General features: G+C 48.9%; 8 protein-coding genes across 8 annotated transcripts; 3 read left to right on the top strand and 5 right to left on the bottom strand.

Moving 5' to 3' along the window:
- Window positions 1-692: 692 nt before the first annotated feature.
- F4807DRAFT_414965 (Smr domain protein) lies at window positions 693-2390 on the bottom strand. The gene is made up of 5 exons (XM_047997002.1): window positions 2085-2390; window positions 1839-1939; window positions 1453-1703; window positions 1276-1397; window positions 693-1213 (listed from the first exon to the last, which is right to left on the bottom strand). The coding sequence occupies exons 1-5, from the start codon at window positions 2116-2118 to the stop codon at window positions 969-971; spliced, it is 753 nt and encodes a 250-aa protein (XP_047856700.1). The 5' UTR covers window positions 2119-2390; the 3' UTR covers window positions 693-968.
- A 3647-nt stretch (window positions 2391-6037) lies between these two features.
- Window positions 6038-6685, bottom strand: F4807DRAFT_361558 (uncharacterized protein). The gene has a single exon (XM_047995574.1). It carries the CDS (start codon window positions 6602-6604, stop codon window positions 6122-6124), a length of 483 nt encoding a protein of 160 aa, XP_047856701.1. The 5' UTR covers window positions 6605-6685; the 3' UTR covers window positions 6038-6121.
- A 1146-nt stretch (window positions 6686-7831) lies between these two features.
- Window positions 7832-9864, bottom strand: F4807DRAFT_361585 (D123-domain-containing protein). The gene is made up of 2 exons (XM_047995576.1): window positions 9477-9864; window positions 7832-9411 (listed from the first exon to the last, which is right to left on the bottom strand). Exons 1-2 carry the CDS (start codon window positions 9596-9598, stop codon window positions 8277-8279), a joined length of 1257 nt encoding a protein of 418 aa, XP_047856702.1. The 5' UTR covers window positions 9599-9864; the 3' UTR covers window positions 7832-8276.
- Window positions 9754-10695, top strand: F4807DRAFT_361574 (cwf21-domain-containing protein). Its single transcript, XM_047995575.1, has 2 exons — window positions 9754-10234; window positions 10300-10695. The coding sequence occupies exons 1-2, from the start codon at window positions 10002-10004 to the stop codon at window positions 10574-10576; spliced, it is 510 nt and encodes a 169-aa protein (XP_047856703.1). The 5' UTR covers window positions 9754-10001; the 3' UTR covers window positions 10577-10695.
- On the bottom strand, window positions 10212-12344 carry F4807DRAFT_414974 (uncharacterized protein). The gene is made up of 3 exons (XM_047997003.1): window positions 11430-12344; window positions 11148-11378; window positions 10212-11092 (listed from the first exon to the last, which is right to left on the bottom strand). The coding sequence occupies exons 1-3, from the start codon at window positions 12111-12113 to the stop codon at window positions 10814-10816; spliced, it is 1194 nt and encodes a 397-aa protein (XP_047856704.1). The 5' UTR covers window positions 12114-12344; the 3' UTR covers window positions 10212-10813.
- Window positions 12345-12891: 547 nt separating this feature from the next.
- On the top strand, window positions 12892-15730 carry F4807DRAFT_361615 (uncharacterized protein). Its single transcript, XM_047995577.1, has 2 exons — window positions 12892-13155; window positions 13229-15730. The coding sequence occupies exons 1-2, from the start codon at window positions 13005-13007 to the stop codon at window positions 15580-15582; spliced, it is 2505 nt and encodes an 834-aa protein (XP_047856705.1). The 5' UTR covers window positions 12892-13004; the 3' UTR covers window positions 15583-15730.
- A 454-nt stretch (window positions 15731-16184) lies between these two features.
- F4807DRAFT_414977 (Nnf1-domain-containing protein) lies at window positions 16185-17868 on the top strand. Its single transcript, XM_047997004.1, has 3 exons — window positions 16185-16636; window positions 16837-16958; window positions 17232-17868. The coding sequence occupies exons 1-3, from the start codon at window positions 16343-16345 to the stop codon at window positions 17509-17511; spliced, it is 696 nt and encodes a 231-aa protein (XP_047856706.1). The 5' UTR covers window positions 16185-16342; the 3' UTR covers window positions 17512-17868.
- Window positions 17869-18390: 522 nt separating this feature from the next.
- F4807DRAFT_361637 (uncharacterized protein) lies at window positions 18391-20934 on the bottom strand. Its single transcript, XM_047995578.1, has 4 exons — window positions 20560-20934; window positions 20427-20501; window positions 19296-20360; window positions 18391-19244 (listed from the first exon to the last, which is right to left on the bottom strand). Exons 1-4 carry the CDS (start codon window positions 20752-20754, stop codon window positions 18951-18953), a joined length of 1629 nt encoding a protein of 542 aa, XP_047856707.1. The 5' UTR covers window positions 20755-20934; the 3' UTR covers window positions 18391-18950.
- Window positions 20935-21876: the final 942 nt, after the last annotated feature.

The following is a 21876-nucleotide window of genomic DNA, read 5'->3' on the forward strand; positions in this document are numbered from 1 at the left end:
CCGACGAACTGGTAACGGGAAACTGGAGAGAACCACTACCTCATCCACAGTAACCAGAATACTGTATCTATTGAAGTATTATCGCAGATCGAAAGAAGCAAGCTTCCAGCCTTGCCAGGCGCCCGGACTCGCCGCAGTGCATATTTCTATCCCGTGCCCAATCACAGACTCATCGCGGCAGGAAATGTATTATATTCTGCACCTCTGATCCTACCTAACTATATGAGCTAATGCAGTATTCCTATACTAAATGATGATATGAATTATTTTGAATCTGCCTATTGACAAATCAGGTATAGCGTGCTTAGTATAGTCTCAGTCATTCTCAGTGATAGTAACTATGAATACGATTAATGACTTTCTTGTTGTTAGTTAAGGCTTTACTTAGACTTGAGAGATAATCCGGGTCTAAAGATTGAACCTCTATAGCATTCTTATTCATATTCATGCCATGGGACACAGTGAATGTTCAAGTCATATAAGGGATTGAGATATATTTCTTAAGCAAACCAAAATTCGTATTGTTAAATTATTTATGTACAAAGAGCAAGATCTTATAATAATGTCACATCTGAATTACGACACGTAATTGAAGCCTTGAAAATACTATGGAGAAAGTCATCTCAGCTAGTACATGACATGGTCAATTAGGATGGTTTCACCGCCGTCTGTTCAACTAATAATTTCATCAGTCATGTCAAACTGAGTCTATTTTTATAATACTTATTTGTCTGATATTCTGTTATTGTAGCAGTACTAAAAGAATATGTTAGAGAGAAGCCTTTCTCGAACTCCTTACTCGACGCCGGGATTCCCTTTCCCTTTTTCGTTAGCCTAGAAGCGTTTCAATTTTCTTCGTCAAGTCGTCATCCAAACTTTCCCGAGACGCCCGTAATATCTAAAGCGCCATTATAGCCAGCCATTTCAGGTACACGGCAGCGGAAACCGGACCGTTAAACTCTGTATCTTCACATGACGATACAGCAGTCCCCAAGCTTGCGGAAGAACTTCGATACCAGACGGTCGATCTCGTCGGGTTGCTCCTGCTGCTGCTGCTGTTGGTGGTGCTGCGACTGCCCTCCGTGATGTCCGTGTTGCGCCTGCTGCTGCCCTCCGTGGGTCGGCCTGCCGCTGCCGCCGCCGCCGGAGTAGCCGTGCCCGCCGTGTTGAGCTGGAGGCGGCGGCATCACAGCCTCGCCGCCCTGGAGGTTGACTGGGAGATGTGTAAGTGATCGATATCTCAACATGAAGCTAAGAAGAGAAGAGAAGACGTACTGTATATACGGCCCGTATTCTCCTCCGTGGCGTACTTTAGTCCTAGCTCGCGGCACACCTGCTCGACACGCGGCTTCAGCTTCTGGACGTGGTTGACACTGTGGTTTCCCTTGCCCACAATACTACGCTGCAATTAGCATCCGACTTTGTCATAGGTATGGGACATCATTCACATACACGTGGAGGTGTGTCTGCCCATGCTGCTGGGCGTAGCGGATGCGGCGCTCGAGGATGTCCTCGGCCTCTTCGACAAATTGGCCGTGCAGATCGATGGTGTCGTCGGCCACGCGGTCGGTGGCATTATTCTCCCGGAAGATGTAGTCGCTTGCTTGCTTGTTGTACTCGTCCATCTTAGCCGCGTGCCGCTTGCCCTCGTTGCTCAATTCCTTGGCCTCGGCGCCATCGCCCCGCTCGTAAGCTTGGTGCGCCTACATGTTATGCTACGTAAGATTATGTTCATATGACAATTAAGATTTGGTGTATTCATGAAGGTAGACATCAAAAGAGGATGAGTGAGTGAGTAAGCAAAGGTGTAAGGGTAAACATAAGCATGTAACACCAACCCGGTCAAAACAACTGTTCCGTTTCGCGGCTTCCGCCCGCGCTAGGTCCCGGAGCCGGTCATACTCGGCCTCGGCATCGCTGCTAGGACTATGATTGAAGGCTGTAGTGGCGGTTCGCCAATTGTCTGTGAGCTTGTGGATCTGATATATTTGGGGTGTTGCATCGTGGACAGGGGATGAAGGATGAGCGGGCACATAATGCTATGAAATGATGGTATATGTGTGTAGTTGTTATGCAAGACATACCTCTATCTCCCAATCGTGTTAAAGGAATGGCCATGATGTCAAGTATACCCCTCGGTGAACAAAAGAGGTGCTAGGTGATAAGCTGTAGTTGTCAAGGTAGGCAATTTAGGCATGTACGGTTGTATGCGTCGGCTACGATATGGATCAGATTTGTGTGAGCCGCAAAGTCTCAAAAAAGCATGCTAATAATAGGTAACAATAACAAAGGCTGCCCAACCTGCCAGTTGGCGCTTTTACTTTTTGCGGAAGCTTGATTGAGCTAGTGATGCGAAGCAGGGCGGTGGATGATCTGCAGCTCACCCGTTCTCCAATGCCGCTACTGTTGGTGGCTGGGAAAAGCCCGCTTCCCGGTTATGTAGGTCTGTAAATTCCACCGAGACCTGACTCGCGAATCACCAATCACCAAGGGAAAGGGATGCGATTCTCTACTACTATGTATATATGCAATATTCATAATGCGGTATAGGCCTCCTCACTTAAAAAGAGTTTAAATGTTAGCCCGACTTTTCCATCTTTTGTCTGGAAGACCATTTATAAGAGGATGGGTTAGTTGGTGAGGTGTTTCTTTAGCTTTCTGCAGGATGACATATTGAGGCGTGTGTCCAACTGCGGGATACGAATGCCCTGACAGCTCCCAAGGTTACGGAGGTTCAGCTTATGCGGGCGTGCCATCTTAGCACATTAGAGCCAAATAACGCCGATTGATTCGGTTGCATATCGGGGGCTTCCAGAAGGATTCTGCGCTCATGCATTCAAAGCATGATCTATCCCAAACCTAGGAGATCTCGAAACAGCCTTATTGAAACCGAGAACTATATTAGACCTACATACGCATGATGTTCAAATGCACGGAACGACAGCCCGGTAATTCTTTGAAAGTATTCAAGCTTCTATCATAGCACCGGGAGCTTTAGGTCAACTAGAGCCCTATCTCAATCGTGGAGGTAAAGTGGGAAATATCTTCCGTAAAAGACTAAGCCAAAATCTCCTCTGGGCCTGGATCCCGATTGACCACGAGGAGAATCGATAGGTTTTGAATAGCGTCATTGGCAACGGCGTAGACTGTAACGTCAAAAGGATGAAATATAATTGGCTGTTTACCTGAATAGGTATTCCTGCCCCCGGCTCCTACTAAGATTGTTCATTTGAAAATGGCGGAATCGTTCGGTGAAGAACGCAACAGCCTTCCTCCCTACATAGATTATTATCACATACATACCTGGCAATATACCGAAGCTTGTGACGATTTGCGAGAAGCGATGAACTGTAAACGTTCCTTTTACGAATTAACTAAGAGGCAATCCACATTGATACTTAGCTTGGTTAATATGAACCCTGGAGAACTGGTCCTCATGTCATCGTGAACCATTAACGAATGGGGATTGGCGTCAGGGGCGGTGGCGCTTAAACCTGTAACTAATCCACCTAACGAGATGGTGGGATGGATCGACTTCTCGCGTGGATGGCATGGTTTATTAATATGGCTAGTTCAATATAACTTCGATGTCGTTTCAAGAGGCTGGGGAATCCGGTTACGTACTCTGTCTTGAAACTTAAACCATCCTACATACCTAGGTCAAATACGTACTCTATGAAAATCGCAATTTTCTCATCTCACAGTAAGAAGTTCCTAGCAGAGTATTCTTCTATTCATCCTTAGAGTGAACTCCTTTTGATCTTTTTCCTTAAGTAATGGATCCCTCCCATACTGTAGCAGTGTGTAGTAGTTACTGTGGGTCTTTGAAATATTGGCTATAAGGACCCATTTTGGATGGTAAGTAACTTGGTAGTTTATTAGGTATGAAATAATTGACCAATTATTCTAATGGCAGTTGAACGTATGTGTATATAATACGACATAACCCAGCAATAGGATCAAAAGAATATAACAGAAGAGCTAAACACCTTACCTACCTACCTAGGCATGTATGTTGGTAGGTAAAGGTATGTAGTAGGTATTGGGTTCGACTCTTTGAATTATGTTTCGGCTCCTGAATCCATGCAAGTTATAATATCCAATTTTTTTCGCGCATAATCAGAGATCTGGTGGAGTTATCTTCCCCTAGGAAGATGTCTTAATAACCCCTATCTTGTATTCTTTTCCAGAAGAGCTCAATGCTACAGTCCCAGGGGCCAGGGCTGATCTGGCTGATCAAATGCGGCATTCTGTCAGGTACCTGCTCTATTCTTATTGCTGACCCCTACACACTGTATGGCGTATTTATGCTGTGGCTCACGTAATAAGTCGTTGCATACATAAAACGATCATACGGAGATGTATGTACGCGTACTCGCATCGGAGTATGCGACCCACGGATTATGGGGGGGTAATAGACCTGCAGTCAGGGGTACGAGGGTTATACAGACCCAATAAATACATACAAACCTACATATTTGTGCTATTAAATAATAATCTCTGTTGAAGTACGACAAAACTCTTACATCTATTCGAAAGAAGGCCATATCTAAGTAGATACATTCCATTCCATGCCCTACAGCAAGCCACATAAGCTTAGAAAAGAGATGACAACGCCATCATCACCCTAGATAACTATGTCGCAAATCTATGTCGCAAATGCTATACTTAGTGTACCGTGTCTTCAGTGGGATATTTCAGCACCGCTTCGCGCCTCAGCCGTGTAGCTAGCTGGTTCACACATCAGCGCCGGAAGACTCTTGAGTGGAGAGTCATCCGGCAAGACTAACATATCAAGATGCATCCAACGACAGTGGCTAGTATGATGGTGGCTCTGTCCAGATTTAGGTGGGATTCATATAGAGCGAGAAGTTACTCTAATCATTAGAAAACTTTATAAAAACTAACAACCCAAATCTCCAACTTTACCATACAACTAGCTTGGTGGCTGGCCTCGCGAGCTATCTAGCGGGGTCGAGTGCAGAGGACACTGAGTATAAAAGGCTTTCCACTCCCGCCGGCGCCATCGATCTTTAGTCAGCGAGGACGGCCTCGAAGTGCTGCGCATACAAGTCGAACATCACCCGCCATTCCCTATTGAGGAGATCCGCGTAGTCGTCGACATCGTCTGCGAGCTGTCCGCGGCCGGAGATCACGGCTGGCCACTAGGCCGAGTTGAAATCAAACCCGTCTAGCTTATAGCGTCTCACTCCTTCGGTTAGCGGGGAGTAGTCAGTGTGTGTGCTTGGTGTTGGTTGGTCCGAAAACAAGATTTTCCTCATCCGAATTCATATGTGCAAAAGACAGCCACCACAAGATCCTCGAGAAAGAGAATTTCTCTGAATACAGCACTCCTCGATACACTACCAACACAATGGACTCTCAGGAATATAATCTCTAAGACCAAAATCAAAACAAGACTTCTCAGGGAACAGAACTTCTCAGAGCACTGTTGGTTGATCCTGATGGATTGCCAGCGTCTACGGGGGCGCACCCGCAAAATGAGGTATGATATAGCGCGCAATCTACAGGTACCTGGTTGTCTAAGAAGAAGCCGACCAACTGTCTTCAATTACATCTAGCTTTGATTACCTAGTTGGTCGACGTGACCGTAAGGTATCCTCACCTTCCCCTGCCCGAAACCGTTCACAAATAATGCCATCGGCAGTCTTCCGTGATTTCCGTCTCTCCCGGCGCTGCCAAATTGTTGCTGTAATGTGGGCATATCGAACGCCCCGAATGAAGCGGCGATGACTGGCAACTTCTTTATAGGTGAAGAAAACTTTGTCGCAATATTCGTGCCTTAGGCCAAACTTCGAGTGAGATCCGCCACCTGGGTAGGAGAGATGATCGTGACCGTCTGAGAGGAGTACGTCCCTTGTGCAAAACATTGACATCTCTCTTTCTCCATTACGGAAGTAACAGGTATGACGGTGGTGCCATCTCGACAGCATTTTGCAGGAAATTAGGGGCAGTTGTGGCAGCTCTCAGGAATACTATCCATTCCATGACCTTGATCGAAGTTTTTGCCCTCGACAGTTATTTAATGAGTCTCTATTGTCTTCCAGTTGCACGGCACGATCGTGCCGATTCAAACCCAGCAACTCTCACGAGCATGTTGTCACCGAATAGGCCCATTAGTTGGGAGCTTGATCTCGAGTGAAAGGTAGGTAGGTAGGTAGTCACAAGAAGCTTGGAACATGGGCGCACGGTAGCGGACGCGGATAATGGCCGGCTCATTTGAGACGAAGTAATGGGTTCGGCCGGTCGCTCGGTTACGAAAAGCGCCTAGCTTGTTACAGACAGCCTTTGTAGGCTTGTCATAATCCCTCTGCACCAGGCTATCCATAGCTAGGTCCACAGGGTCAGCAGGTCCGTCTTCTTGCCAGGCAGCGTCCCAGGCCTCCGCAGGGCATGAGAAGCTAGGAACATGGTATAGCTGGAATAGCAACCTCTTTGGAAAAGTTTCGTGCATAAGACGGCTCTCTGCTAGGCCTAAGAATGAAATGTTGGAGCCTTGGTCCCGTAAATTGCCAATGGTTCGCAGGTTAGGGGTAGGTAGTTGACTGTATTCACGCCCGAAATCCTTTAAAACTATGGACATAAAGGGGCGAACCCCCCTTATATATACACAACGTCTTCTCCACTTATTATCCTCCGATACGATCTACGATGTTAAGTGAGAACGTTTATAATTCCATATAAAATTAGAGTTTAAAGAATATCGTTGACATCTCTAGAACCTAACCTTAATACTAAGGTTATTTATGACAGCGGTCCTAAGTTTCTTGCTCATATTTAAATATCCCTCACGAACTCTGCAATCATATCTCCTAACTCACTGTTACTTTCATCAACTTCGTCCTTGCCCCAGCTCTACTAATTGGTACCTACCTAATTACGTCTACATCTTGTAATATTTGCTCACTCATATGGCCAACATCAGATGATATGATCAAACCACCTCTGTAGATATGGCAATGAACAATAAAGACGCCAAACCTAATGGGATCCGAAGAGTGCTGCCTCAAAACTCACTGGCATTGCGCTGTATGTTACGGGCTATATGACTACGGAGTAGATCGATGTACACACTTAGGACATACGGATTGAAGAGAATGCCCAGAGGCTTATAATATACGATATTGTGCCTATTGACGGATGTAGTAGATCTCCATCATCCAGATCAATATACGACGGCGCTCGTAGGCGGGTCATCACCTTGTTACCACCGGTGTCGGGAGAAATTGGAAAAGGGGCGTCACTCCCTAATCTGGTAGGCCCTACGTATCATTTCTGGATACCGGGCGCCAGAAGAGCACCGCTACAACCACACGGCTATTCGGGGGAAGGTCTACATTCTTGACAAGCAGTTTTCCGAGTCTAATTTAAAGGTTAACTGCTTGCTTCCCGCGGTGGTAGACTTACTAACTTGAACGCTCGGTTAGGGGCTAACGTCGTGATCTGTGGGGAAGAATCTACTAAAGAAGGCCGCCGAGGTCATCGGCATCCCTTAGCGAGAGTGAAACGAGGCTCTCCACTGATTTATCATGACTGACTTGCAAAAGCACGTCAATGAGGTGATCTGTAGAGTTTGTGGCAATGGAGGCTATATCATCAGCGATTGTCCTGATTAGAGGACAAAGCGACCAATGTTCCGTAGCGAAATGAGACTCGACTACCCCTTTAGTGACACCGAAGTGCTAACGGAGAATCCACAGTTGCAGCTAAATTTAATGCTCCGGTGCATACACGAAATCCTTAGAGGAAATGTAGGACCGAGGACTTACGATTTTGAGAACTTACGAGAGCAGTTTCCATTTCATTGACCGCAGGGGATACTAAGGATTGTTATTGAGTGTTACTAACTGAATACTTTAACTTATAGCCCCCTATTCCCGTCATGGGCTATCTTCTGGTAACGTTTCCATCTCCCTACTTTTTCTGGAGGTGAGAAAGAAGGTACACTTCTAGATTTTGACTTACACAAGTAAAGATGTCTAATTTATTTCATCAATTGACAACTGATCAATTTGTTAGTTAATAACATTCTCCGTCTTATTGATGAACTCGGTGTCAAGCGAGCTGTGTGATCAATGTATTCAGCAAAACACTGGTTATCTGTAAATACCAATATCATATCCACGAGAGAACGTCTAGGCAGCCCATGCTTTACAGAGGGCATATGAATGAGTTGATTTTGAGTAGACATCTACCCCCTGTTCATAGGTAGAGATGTAACATACCATACCGAATCCCGGTATTGATATGGTATCCTATTTATCATTCATCTCCCAATTCGCCACATTCTCCCTATACTCCGTCATCTCCCTCCACTTCCGCGCGAAGTCGCGCATGCCTCCTTCTCCGGCCAAGCTCGCGTCCACCACGTCCTTCGGCAGCTTATGCGCCGAATACTGCGGCGAGCTGAAGTTGAACGCCGACGGGTCCTCTTTCTCGACGAGCCGTAACTCCGGCGCGAAATCTTCGTCTTCGCTCTCGTCGTCCTCATCCTCGTCTTCTGACATGCCCGGCACGTCCTCATCAGTCCCGCCGATAACCCCTAGCACCGGGCCATTAGGGACCTCCATCTCCAGCAGCTCGTCCCACCCGAACAGCAGGCTGTCGGTGTGCGGAGCCCATGGGTTGATGTCGATGAGGCGGGCGCGGGTCAACGGCTCGTCCTCGCCCTCGGGGATATACACGTCGAAGGCGAAGTTGCCGTCCGGGAACGTGTACCGCAGGCTCTTGTTGAACAACTGGCCGATCCTGCTCACTATGTCCGCACGCAAAGACTTCAGAAACTCGTAGAAATTTAGGTCGCGCTGCGAAATGGCAATTAGATTCCGGTGCTTGACGAAACACCGGAACTCCATGGCTGTGTGCGGGTTGAAGTATGAGCGTAGCACAAGGACGGGCTTGAAGGGAGGGGAGGTGGATGTGGAGGTGGAAGCGGGAGTGTTGCTGGTGGGAGTGCAGTTGTCAAAGGCATGTTCGAGGTCATATGTGATGAAATTCGAGCTCTTCAACAGTAGGTATATGTCGTTGGGACTTGTGCACTTAATTGTGTTCTGGTGCGGTGATATCCAGGCTGCGTCTTTTGGCGCTGTCCAATTCAGCTTCGGCGCCACTGCGCCACCTAGCTCAGCGATCTTATCCTTAATCGCCTGGTGAAGTTCGGGAAACCTTTGATTTGGCGGCAATTTCGGCACTTCCTCTTCCTCATCGCTGTCAGAGTCTGAATCGACTTCTTCGACAGGTGGTCGGAATGTAGAGGGTGCTGATTCCCATTCGTCGTCCTCCGGTTCAGCTCCATCGTCATCGGCAAGGACAATGCCATCCTCACGAATGTAATCTATGAACTCTGGTGAAAGTGGGACTATCCGTGATTTTATACAGGATGTGCGGTATCTGTTAACTTGTAAGTTGTCTACACTGCACATTATAAGACTAGCTTATGGTGAAAGTCTACTTACTTAGGGAACCAAGAATCGTATGAACAGTTGATTATATGATCCCTCGTAATCGGCGGAAATTGAAGCGCTGAATTTGCCGTTCCAGAGGACGGTTGTGGATTGGCGGACGTAGATACAGGCATCTTCTACACTTATGCCTGAAGTAATCTTAAAAGTCTTTGGTAAATATCGAATTCCTTTATAAAAAAGCTTCACAACCAAAACTGAGAAAGGTAAAATTTAGATATTCCTTCCAATAATATTTATACCACCGAGCCAGGCACCGGTCCAAATTCTCGTTTGCGACTCATACTTTCCGCCGAATCTGACGTATAGCGGGGCAAGATTGCGACCCTCAAGGTAGGTAGCTCCAACCTAAACTGTAGCTTAATCCATCCCGTACGTGTAAAAACCCCACCATTCTATTTGCGCCACCCGTTACCGCCTTCCTTTCTCTTCACCTCTATCAAGTTACATCTAACTTGTACCTAAAAGTATCATCATCCTCATCGTTAAGTTCGACATAGTACGCACCAAGACAAAATCATGTCGGACAACGTCGGGCTCTCGACGCCGCGAGGCAGCGGAACATCCGGGTACGTGCAGCGCAACCTAGCGCACCTGAAGCCGCGGGACCGCGCGGCGCCCTACAGCACGAAGGACTTCGACGCGCTGAAGCACCGCCAGCGACAGCCGGACAAGGAGATCTTGGAACACGACCGCAAGCGCGAGGTCGAGGTCAAGGTATTCGAGCTGCGGGACCAGCTTGAGGACGAAGGGTATGCTTCCATACTCATGCCATCCGTACGCATCGGATTTTTTTTCTTTGACTAATGTACGATAGAGTCGATGAAGACGAGATCGATAAGCGCTGCGACGCCCTGCGCAAGGAATTGCAAGCGAAGATGAACAAGGGCGGCCGAGACGCGGCGCCGCGGAAGCAATTGAAGGCGCACCAAGTCCACGAGCTGGCCGACGCGAAGATCAAGGAGAGCGAGCGGTTGCGGAACGCGCTGAAGATAAGCAAGAACTACGAAGAGGGAAGCCATTGGAAAAGACAAGAGGAACGATTACGGAAGGCCGTCGAGAGGGAAGCTTCCGACCAGAAAGACAGAAGCTAGTCTTAGAGACTTTCTTCTACTTGAGAATCGCCATTACTTGATTAATCACTACATAGGTTGCGGGTCGGCGTTAGGGATAGTTTATTTCGATTGATATGATCAAGGGGTATCAATTCTTGCATGACTTCACGCTACTTTAGGCGCTGCAAACGTCTATACATACGCAACGCAATCCAGAACCCGATGAAACGCGCGTTTCTTTTACTGCCGCTGTCTATTCCCATGGGTATCATGTTTTCAATTGGCCGCCAAGATCTCTGCCGCGTCCACCGGGGGAGCACGATCCTCCCTTCCGTGGTTGTTCCTTAACTTCTCGGCCTCACGAGCTTTTTCTTCTACTTCCCTCTGTCTCTCGTGCTTGAGATACGTAGCATAACGTAGAGTCCCTAGCGTGCATACCGCCATGAAGAGGATGCCTAGGACGGATCTACGAATAAGCACCCATCTCAAACCTTCTATATCCGATCTGGAATCGCTGTTTAGATCCACGCTAATCTTGAGGTTGAGCTGTTGAATCTTTATAAGACGATTAGCATGTGAGGTCGCAAATATTGAACGGTGGTTAACAAACAGCGCTCTCCATGGTCCTCTGCTCTTCCCTTACGTTCATCCTGCGGTCGTTGAACATGCCCTTGACATCATCCTTCAACGTCATCAGATCCTGGCTCATCCTCTGATTGACGATATCGACCTCGTGCTGCAACTGGGTTCGCTGCTGACGCGTAGTCTCATCAGCGGTCTTTCTGTTATTCTGAACTTCGGCGCTGAGCTCAGAGCAGGCCGCACGAAACAAATACGTTTCCTATGTCCCGTTAGCAAGCGGCGAGGTATCGCTTTAGAATAATTATCCCACATTTTCGACATCGCTCTTGCTGATCAGCCCTTCCTGGGCGACATCTAGGTTCTGAGCCAGAAGTCCTCTAATAGCTTTCATCAACGTGATGGCCTGGTCCTTGGTGTAACCACCTGCCTCCAACTCTTTAACCAAGGTGTAGGTGTCGAAATGATGGACATAAGGAGGCGTCGAAATATGAGGAGGGTGGATCTCTTCCGGCGGTGGCATATGTAGCACTGCTTCCATTGGTCCGCTCTCTTGCATTTTGGCCTCCGTCGCAGCTTGTCGAGGTGTTGAGGACGACGAGCTAGAGGCAGTCGGTGTTGCCTGCGACGTCGCCTCGCCCTTTTCCGGCTCCTTCGTTACTACATCTTCCTCCTCTTCAGGGTCTTGCGCCGTCTCCTTCTCCTTACTCGCACTCTTCTTAGTAGCCGTCTCGAAGTTGGACAATTTCGACGGATCGGTGCTGGGTGCCGGGAGATTCACGACGTCTGGCGTAACTGGGAATGGCTCTACGGCTTTACCATGTCTCTCAAAAACAGCCTGCCTCGAAGGGGTTGTGGAGGAGAAAGCGACCATGCGTGGTTTACAATCGTTCGGAGACTTGCGACATCGGATCTTCGCCCTATGGGCTGAAGACTCGCCGAAGCGAGCCGCACGGAATAGGTGAGGATATAGAAACGTTAACCGTGCGGTCGGCATGGTCGCTAGCTGCCAAAAGCTATGTGTAAGTATTTAAAAAGTAGTTATACAGAGGGAACATATTGTCAACGAGAGTTGATTCTGGTTGATTGCCAATTGCATACTATGTAATTCATGTTTGGGCAAGAAAGTCCAAGGTCCGATCCCACGTGTAACCGTTTAGCTTGCGTGTGATGCCTACTAGTATGGAGCCAGGTCATTTGAACCCGAGCTGTTTTATGGGTGCACCTGCCAGAACCTGGCTAGCGACGGGCTACATAGTACATCCGTTTACATAATATCCGTAACAGCTTGTGTAACGTATAACTAGAAAGTTTACGTCTAATTATGCCGTTTATGCAAGCAGCAAGTAATACCGTCCCGTTGTTACCTCAATCCAGTCAAGCCGTTACCCAAAGTGGAGCAGGGTTCTCTCGTCACCCCGCAACCCGACAGTGAAAACAGTAGAACCCTGTCGGTCTGTTAAATAGTTTGCATGCAGTGCCAGGTCACTCAAATCTTTCCACCTCCATGTACGCCTATCTCCTTTTTGCTTTTGCATGACCACTTTTCCTTTCAAGGATAACCTCTTGTTTTCTTCTGATTTTTTCTCTTTTCATCTATTTGTTGTTTGTGGTGCCTTTTGGGCCCATAAGACAACTCATGAGAGAGATATATCCAATTGAAGCTGATTCGCTTTTTTGTCGAAGCTAGCTGCTTAATACCAACATTTTACCATTCCAAGGTACCCGGATCCATTTCTACCTCCGTCCTGGTAGATAATCGTTCGTTCTACATTCCGAACACTCCAACTTTGTCGTCATTCCGCATTCCAACCGGTTCCAAGATTTCTCTACCGCGTCTCAACCTTAAACTTATCCGATCTGCCCGTCAACGAGACTTTCCGCGGCCATGGCGCCGGCCGATTCGTTATCGGCGCCCGGGACGGCCACCTACGCCTCCGATACGCTGGTAGTCGGAGATGGGACTTGGGACTTCACCAAGAATACGTTCCTGTTGCCGAATCTTATGGGCCTGAATATTGATACTATGCGATACAATGGTAAGCTAATTTCCATATTTATCATCATCACAAATTAGGATGGGTAGCTAATGGCCGATCTCTCTCTATGTAGGCATGGGCAATCGCTTTTCGACGGTAGAACAGTACCATCAATTGGTCACCGGCCATGGGATTCTCGCTGTCATTACCTTCCTTTTTGTTGTGCCGGCTGCGGTCATGTACGCAAGATTTAGACCGTACGGCTCTTCTCTTCGGCTGCACGCATATTTACAAGTCTTCGCCGTCCTTCTCTCCACCGTTGTATTTGTGCTCGGATATTTCGCTGTGGGTCCAAGTCGAAGTTTGACGAATCCTCACCATGGAATCGGAGTAGCCATTTATACAATGATTATGGTTCAGATTGTCGGAGGCCGTCTGGTGAAGCATATCCGAAGAAAGTCATTTCGACTCATGCTCCACCGATGGCTTGGGAGGGCGATTGCAATCCTAGGAATTGTACAGATCCCACTCGGACTCACGCTCTACGGGTCGCCTCTGTATACTTTCATCCTCTATGCTGTGTGGATGGCAATTCTCTTTTTCACATACTTCATCCTCAGCTGGCGGCATGAAAGCAACCGCGAACGTGAAGATTTCCATGGCGGTCGATCTGAGGTTACAGAGTCGGAGCGAAAGTCTGGGCATGGAGGGGGCTTGCTAGGCCCGCTAGCATTAGGAGCTGGCATCTGGGCACTCATGCGTGGAAGAAAGAAACATGAAGACGAACGAGACGAAAGCATCAGTAGGAGCAGCCGTAGTCGTGCTCCTGAGGTCATTCCGTCCCAGAGAGGCTCCGAGAGCTATATGGACGAAAAGATTTCTGAAAGAACTGACCGCCGCGAGGGTGGTGGTATCACGAATTGGCTTCTCGGTTTGGCAGGACTTCTTGGGGCTGGGAGTTTGGTTAAAGGGGCCCGGGATAAGAGAGAACGACGAAGATATGACGACGAAGAGTACTCAGCAGTCCCGACGGATACGCCTAGTCGATTCAGCCGTCCCAGTGGGGCTCGAAAAACTACTACCGACCAGTATACCGAGAGTGAGTTCAGTGACGATCGGACAGACTTACATGCTCGCCCAAGGCCACACACACCATTATTACCTGGTCCTAGAAACCCTGCCGCTACGACTGTTCTAAGCGGTACAGACACCGAACCCGTTACACCACGCCCATTGCACTCTCGACCACCTCCCCCAGAAAGTAGTTACATCTCTGACTATTCATCATACGTGAGCCCGTCAAGGCGGCCCGTGGATGATGACAAAAGTAGTGTCGCAAAGGGCGTTCTCGCTACCATTGGACTGGGCTGGCTGGCTAAGAAGATGAAGGGCAAACGAGATGAAAAAGAGGAAGAAGAGGAACGTCGAAAGTTAGAGGACGAGAGACGGGGTGGACGCCGCGGCTCGAAATTTACAGGAGATGGGTTTAGTACCCCGACAAGGTCATCGCGACGTCGCCCACCCGCGCCATCTGCTCTAACTGCCACGACTTATACCACCGACACAGAATCATCCAAGCTTGAATCCCGTCCTCCGGGAACCAGTGTTAGTGGCCCCCCAATGCCACCCCTTGGCCCTAGAGGTTCGCAAGTTCCCGCTCCAGCACCAGTTCCTGTCCCCGGCCCGCATTCGCACTCGCACTCTCATTCACGGTCTCGGTCGAGATCGACGAGGAATAGCGGTCTCGGCGATCCCATTTCGATGCCGGCTATGCCACCGGACCCACACGGTGTGCTCCACCCAATCCGCCAAGAATCTGTTACCGACTCTTTCGCGTCCAGTGGCGGTGGGCTTCATAGGCAAGGTTCGTCACGACACCGTAGCAGAGAAGAAGCTGCAGCTGCTCCTGGGTCTTCGAGTTTAGCTGCTGAGGAAGATGAACGTCGCCGAAGGGATCGCAGCCAAGCTTCCACCCAACCTGTCAGTGTCAAAGTAAGATACCATGACGACCGGGATAGGAACATAACACTGCGTCGCCTTACCGAACAAGAAGCGGAGGCAGCACGGCGTGGCAATCGAGGAAGGTCGGATTCTATTAGTACTATATCCGACAGCGAAGCACCTAGCCGACGATACCGACGTGACTCAAGTTCGCATAGGACGGCAGATGAAGCTGCAACTGAGAGACTGGTTTCCTCCGATCCGATGTCGCCGCCTTCTCCTGCGTTTGCCGGAGGCAGACGTGCGGGCAAGGACTCGGCTTACTACTCTGGTCAACCGGGTCCTTCAGGCGGAATGGCGATGGCAAATCCGACCATCTCTAGCATAGCTACGGACAGTCATGCGTGGAGCGGGATGAGCCCGTCGCCTAGCGGACCGACGGGTACGCAAGGCTCGATAGCTCCGTCAGCTGCGGAACGGAGACGACGGAGACGGCTTGAAAGGAGAGATCAAAGACCTGGATCGGGCACGGTCGATTATACCTGATGTGTCGGCAACCGCGTATAATCATTTCCAATACGCATTTGCTAGGTGTTTTGGCGTCTACTTTACTTTGATGATGATTCGACTCGTCCATGAACTTGAACGTATTCCCAGGGAGCATTGTTCGGCGAATATATCCACCTTTCTAAGAGATTACGACGTTGGGAATCAGATATGGCTCATGAACGAGTTCGAAAAAGTGGTCTTTTTTTATGCATGATATCCCAGGATATCCAATCGGTTTCTTTCTAAGTGATGTATTGTATTGACTGGGTGGGTGAATGGACATAAAGAAAGAATGATAATTTGGACGACGACGCTTTTGATAGAACACCAATTGTATGTACTTTTCTATGGTCTCAGGACCTGTTACATTCAAAATACTAAAGAAGTTGAAACTTCGAACTCGGTCTGAGACGATTTAGTCTTCGTGCTAGAAAATTAACCATGGCTCTAAGCGTTGATGGCACATACCCCCTGCCCGGTTGGTGCCGACCGTTAATTGGGTAGAAATCGGACCGGCCCACGTGCGGTCGCGCCGTATCGATAAGCTGCCGCAACCTAAATTCGCGGTTTCGAAGATTGGCAACGCGCTTTATCGTATCATTAATTCTTCCTTTTCCCGTCATACCTAGGTGTATAATCCACCTTTCTCTTCACGAGCCAATAGAAAACACATAAAACTCAGGAAACCTAGAAGATATACCTCTTCGACTAAATCACTCATACATATTTCCTAGATCCCAGACTCGCAGACCCCGCCATGGCAGCCGTAGCGAGCGGCCAGGAATCAGCAGCTGTAGCAGGAACAGGGGGGAGGGAGAGGGAAAGGGAAAGGGAGCCGTCGCCCCCCTTGCCGGCGCGGCACACGCCGCTGACGCCGGGACCCCGCGCGTCGCGGTTCCAGCAGGTGCTCGACTCGAGCCTGTCGCACACGCTCGCCAAGATCAGCTGGGACAACTTCGCGGCTTGCTACCCGACGATCGCGGCGCAGGCGCCGGGCGTGCTGCGCGCGGTGCAGAAGCAGATGGTCGACCGGCTGGGGGCGTTGTGTAAGGTGGGTTTTATTATTTTTATTTTTTACTTATTCATTTTTTTTCGGGGGAGAGGGCTTTGGTCGCTTTTTCTACGACGGTGATGACGATGAGGGGGTTGAGGAGAGGGATGAGTTTTGTGGATGGAGTGGAGATGCAGAAAAGCAGGCGGTTGAGAGAAGGAGACGTGGACGTTGGGAGTCGATTGCTAACCCCTTCGCAGAAAGAATTCGATTCTGTGCTGCAGAGTCGCAACGTGGTGGCCAAGCTGAACGAGCTCGAGATGCTTGTCAGCGAGGCCGAGCACAGGAGGGACGACGCCGGCGTGGCGGAGCCGCCTATTCCGTAAGTGCAGATTTTCCCATTTTTCGCTTGTCTGTTGTGTTATTTAAACTGCAATTGGGTTACGTTCTATCACGTACGACCAGAGGATCTGGAAAACTCGGGATCCCGTCCGCTCTCCCATAGATAAGCCAGATATCGCCGGATCAGTAGTTGGGTCGGTGACGACCAGCGAATCCCCGGTGTTGTACGTTTTCCTTTTGCATTTTTTATGTGTCTTTTTTTTTTTTCTCCCCTATTATCCTACGTCGAATAATTATAAGCTAACCCGGAAAGACCACATATGCTGCCGCCAGACCAGGTTCTAGCTGCGCATTTAGCACCGCACTTGGCACAACAGCAATCTCAACTCAACGCAAAACTACAAACAGTCCAGGCCCACAATGCGAAGCTTTTTGATGATATCCAGAAGCAGCGTGCGGAGATGCAGTCGCTGATGGCCCTCCTGCAGAAGGTTTTTGAAGACATCGACGGGGCTAATGGCCAGATCGATGATGTCGCGGATGACCTCGCTAAGGAGACGAGGATGGTGGAAGCCGAAATGACGGAGTCGTAAGAGATCATGCTATCGTGTGCGAATGATAGTCGGCATCGGGATTAGTGTCACGGTTCTTTGTTATGATTCTACGGTTTCTGTAAGACGGAAGGGGTGATGCATGGATCTGGCGTTATGGCGTACGACGTGGCTGGCTGAGCTGTATTTCAATAGCCAGATTAGGTTACTTGGACTTTTTCCGATGAAATGGATATGGCATGATACACATGTAGGTAATATCAGTTCTCTTTTTAAGAGGCGATTCTACTGAGAATAAATTCCGACCAATGTGAGAATAGGGGGCGGGGGGTAGCGGTAGACGCCACTGCGTAAGCGATAGACGACCCTCATCATTTCCAATTTATTCACTCATACCTACTATAAACTGGTCACGAATTAGTGATCCCTTACCTCCCTCGGTATCCTACTTCATGTCAAACGACGAATCTTACATACGAACAGTATGAGCCACAACCAGATATTCCCTGAGAGCATCTCCGTCTAAAGCAACTAGGACTTCTATTGACGGATGTAGAAGAGAAGTTGGTATTGTTACTAAGGTCGACGGCGATTGAAAACCTTGGTACTTCATTCCCAACAGTGATCTATCAATAATACCTATGATTATCTAAGGATGGCAGTAGGAGATAGATTATGTACAATTCGTTGATCAAAGTTATACTATACATGTGACATCTTAAAACTTATAGGGATAATGAAGGCTTAGACATACATAAACCTGGCTTCTCTTTCTAAAATAGGGTCCTCCGTAAGTTCCGGAGACTTGAATAAAGACGGATCTTGTAGTATCCGTGTAGCTTCGGGAGGCTGCATATTGTCTTGCATATTGTCTCATGCAAGAAGACTGGAATAACACGTAGAACATATATCCAAGCTACACATTAATCTTACCTCCCTGGGTATCATATGGATATCAGTATAGACCGCTGTTATAGATCACAGAATACCCTAAGGCCCAATATCATGATGAACACAAGCAAGCTCATCGTTCACTTATAACATTACAATAATACACTTTAAAGATGTCTTAATTTCTTTGCCCGTATTGTACAACTGTACAAGTCTGGCCCTGAATTTCCCAAATGCCGTCCTTTTCACTCCTCCCATGCAGATGAGCGTTAACTTTTCCAGCCGTCCATCAATGTACAAACCCCCCAAAGTAGAGGCGGCATAGCTTAAGGATGATCGTGCAATGATATATGCGTGCTCGAATTAAACCCGACGCTTGGATACACCGCCCCAGGGGAGATGCTCACATAGTCCCGGGTTCAACCCATAAACCCTACCCTACCACGTCTTAACTCCAAACCCTGCATCTAACCTTTTCCGGGGTATGATTGCGAAAACTCCCTGTCCTTTAAGGATTTTAGAGTCCGCAGACAGCCCCGTACCCAGTTAACTCACTTGACTTCGTAAGACCTGTAACCCTAGTAGGGCGTTCATGCGTTCGTTGCTTGAGAAGTACCTCTACCTCGAGGTGCGCCTCCTCGACCGCGACCCTGACCTCCAAAGCTGCCACGTCCGCCCTGACTGCCAGAGCGACCCTCGAATGCCCCACGTCCTGAGCGGCCCTGAACGCCGCCACGTCCTGCAGTGTAGTTGCTGCCACCGTAGGCACCTGCCTTAGGACGACGGGGTTCGACAACGATGTTCTCGCCGTTGACCACGTGAGGGTTTGCGGCCAGGGCAGCCTGATACCCTGCCGGTGTGGCGAACTCGACGAATGCACAGTTCTGTATCATGTTAGATTATGTACCACAGTTAATTACGTTATCAGAACATACCTTCTGGCGGTTGATATCGAAGTAGACCAATTCGCCATGTTGTGCCAATGCCGATCTCAGATCATCGTGCTGAACTTTTTCATTGACGTATTTGACATAAACCATGGTGCCGTCCTTCTCGCCTTGGGGGCCAGAGATAGACTGGGGCCTGTTCTGCCGCTTCGAATCGTTGCCAGCTGTTTGCCATTCCGTAGGTGCCTCCTTGGCAGGGGCGACAGGAGCTTTGGCCTCGGAACTTTGAGCAGGTGCAGGTGACTGAGATGTAGCCGGCTGGTTGGCAGCAGCAGCAGCAGCAGCACGCGATTGTGGAGCAGCTACGGGTGTGACTGGCTTCGCTGCGAGAGGCACAACAGGTTTGGGACCCGCGGCGGCAGCGGCACGGCTCGCCCAAGTCATTGGCTTCATTGGTTGAGCGGGGACCGGGGCGGCGGCGGGTGCGGGTGCGGGTGCGGGTGGCTGGCGTGCCTGTACGGGCGTCGGGCTCGGGTCAGCGGGCTTTTCGGGCTCTTTCGTGTCCTCTTCAGCAATCTCCTGCGCGGTTACATCGGGGTCAGGAACATCAGGAGCTGCTTCGGCTTCCGGTTTCTTAGCGGCTTCTGGGATTGCTGCTGTTGCACCAACGGCTGTCTCAGCTGCTACGTCGCCATTGGTTGGAGTAGCTTCTTTAGGAGGTGCGCTAACTTCCTCCTCCAGCTTCTTGTCGACAATGCCAGTATCAAACGAAGCAGGTTTCTCGACAGGCTCTGCGGGCTGGGCTTCGACTTCCTCCTTCGCGGCGGGGACGGCCTGGGTCGCGGGCTCCACCGGCTCATCTTGAGCAACCTCGGCTGGCTCCTCGTCACCCTCCTCGTCTATATATCTAAGAATATCATTCAAAACGAAGTATCCAGAGGGCTGTTGAGCAAGAACGAAAGTTTGAACAAACTTCTTCGGGTCGCCAGCTTTGTTGGAAGTCTCGCCGATCACTTGGATAACGATATTCTCGTACGAGGCTTGAGAATCAACGTTGGAAACTCGAACCTTGCAATCCTGAAAGTCTAATTGTTTGATGCGCTCTTGGATGTTCTGAAGAAGGAAAAAGAGTTTAGTATATATCGGCAACAATATCGTTTAGAAATTAGAGAAACTAACCTGTCTACCAACAGAAACGTTAGCGATCTCAGCTTCGAGGCCATAGACGAACTGAGAGCGCTTTCCATAGAATAACTAAAGCAAAGGTTAGCAAGACTGGTTACGACAGACGCAATGTGCGACGGAGACTTACGTGGAGCTTCTCGGGATTCTTGCTCAGAGTGGTGTAGTATTGCTCTACGAAGAACCAGGCGACCTCATCTTTTCCAAGATTGTTGGTTGAGCTGGAACCGCTCGTTTGGTCGGCAGTAGCAGTGCTCGTGGCAGCTGAGGCAATAGAGCCCGATTGGAATTGGTCGGTATGGGGGAGGTTACCGTTTGTCGCCATGGTTGCGCTGAGGGGTGGAAGAATTTTGCGCGCGTGGTCGGGTGGGTTAGACGTTTAAGAAGGATTCGATGAGTATGAGAATGCAACTAATCTCACGACCGACTATTGCAGTATAGAAAAGCTCGATAAGTGCTATACCAACTGCAGTGGCGCGACCAGAAATATTAAACACGGATGGGGTCGTGTCTCGGAAGAAACGAGGTAGGAAGGGTGTTCGGATCAGGTGGAAAGAGGAAGAACCAGATCAGGTCGGGTTATTAAAGTGAGGGAAAAGAAGATGATAGATTATCTTCTTTAGGTGGCGGGAAAAGGAAGGTGGTCGTGAGTGAAATGAGGAAGTGACAGAGGCAGAAGTGGGTGATGGGGAGATGGGCGATGGATAAAATGGAGGAAGGTTTATTAGAGTTGTGGTGGAGAAATATTCGACTAGACGTGATTTTGATTTTGATTTGGAGAATTGTTTGGACGAGTTCGGAGAAGGTAGGTACGATGCGTGCGGGCTGCTGCCGAGCGACAAGATACTTAGGTAGGTATGTAGGTATGTATGGGTACTATGTAGCTAACTAACTGTTACTAGCGCAGGATGCGGCGGCGCGCTAACGTAATAAGGTATCGAGAGTCCAACGGGTATCGAAACGGACAGAGATCTAAGTCCGCGAGGGATGGTGTAGAAAACAAAGAGAAGAAATCGACGATGATGAAGACGTTTGAGGAGTTGAATTAAGAAGAATAAAACGGAAAGGTGTGGTGGCAAAGAGACGATCTCTTGACTAGGTATGATTTAGTAGGTAGGTATGTAAGTAGGGTACCGTTGGAAGAAGCTTGACAGGCTGGGCTGGGCTGGACTGGTTATGTCCAAAAATTAATTTTGCCGTGGGCACCTTTTCAGAGTAGAAATTTGCCTGGCGGGCTCCATCAAACTGAAAAAAATCGTAGAATAATTGGAGGTTTCCGGATATTTATCGGCACTTCTTTCATTCTCCTCCCCCGTTCTGCCCGTTCTACGTAACTGCGTAGATTCTTGCTACCTACCAAGGAAGGTTAGATCCTGGTAAGCTCCTCTTTATCCCCACGCTCCAAGCTTGATCTGAAGCTTGGGCCATATTCTGGCCATCCCTGCTT

The sequence above is a fragment of the Annulohypoxylon truncatum genome, assembly GCF_022578515.1.
Source record: "Annulohypoxylon truncatum strain CBS 140777 unplaced genomic scaffold F4807scaffold_7, whole genome shotgun sequence".
Classification (NCBI taxonomy): domain Eukaryota; kingdom Fungi; phylum Ascomycota; class Sordariomycetes; order Xylariales; family Hypoxylaceae; genus Annulohypoxylon; species Annulohypoxylon truncatum.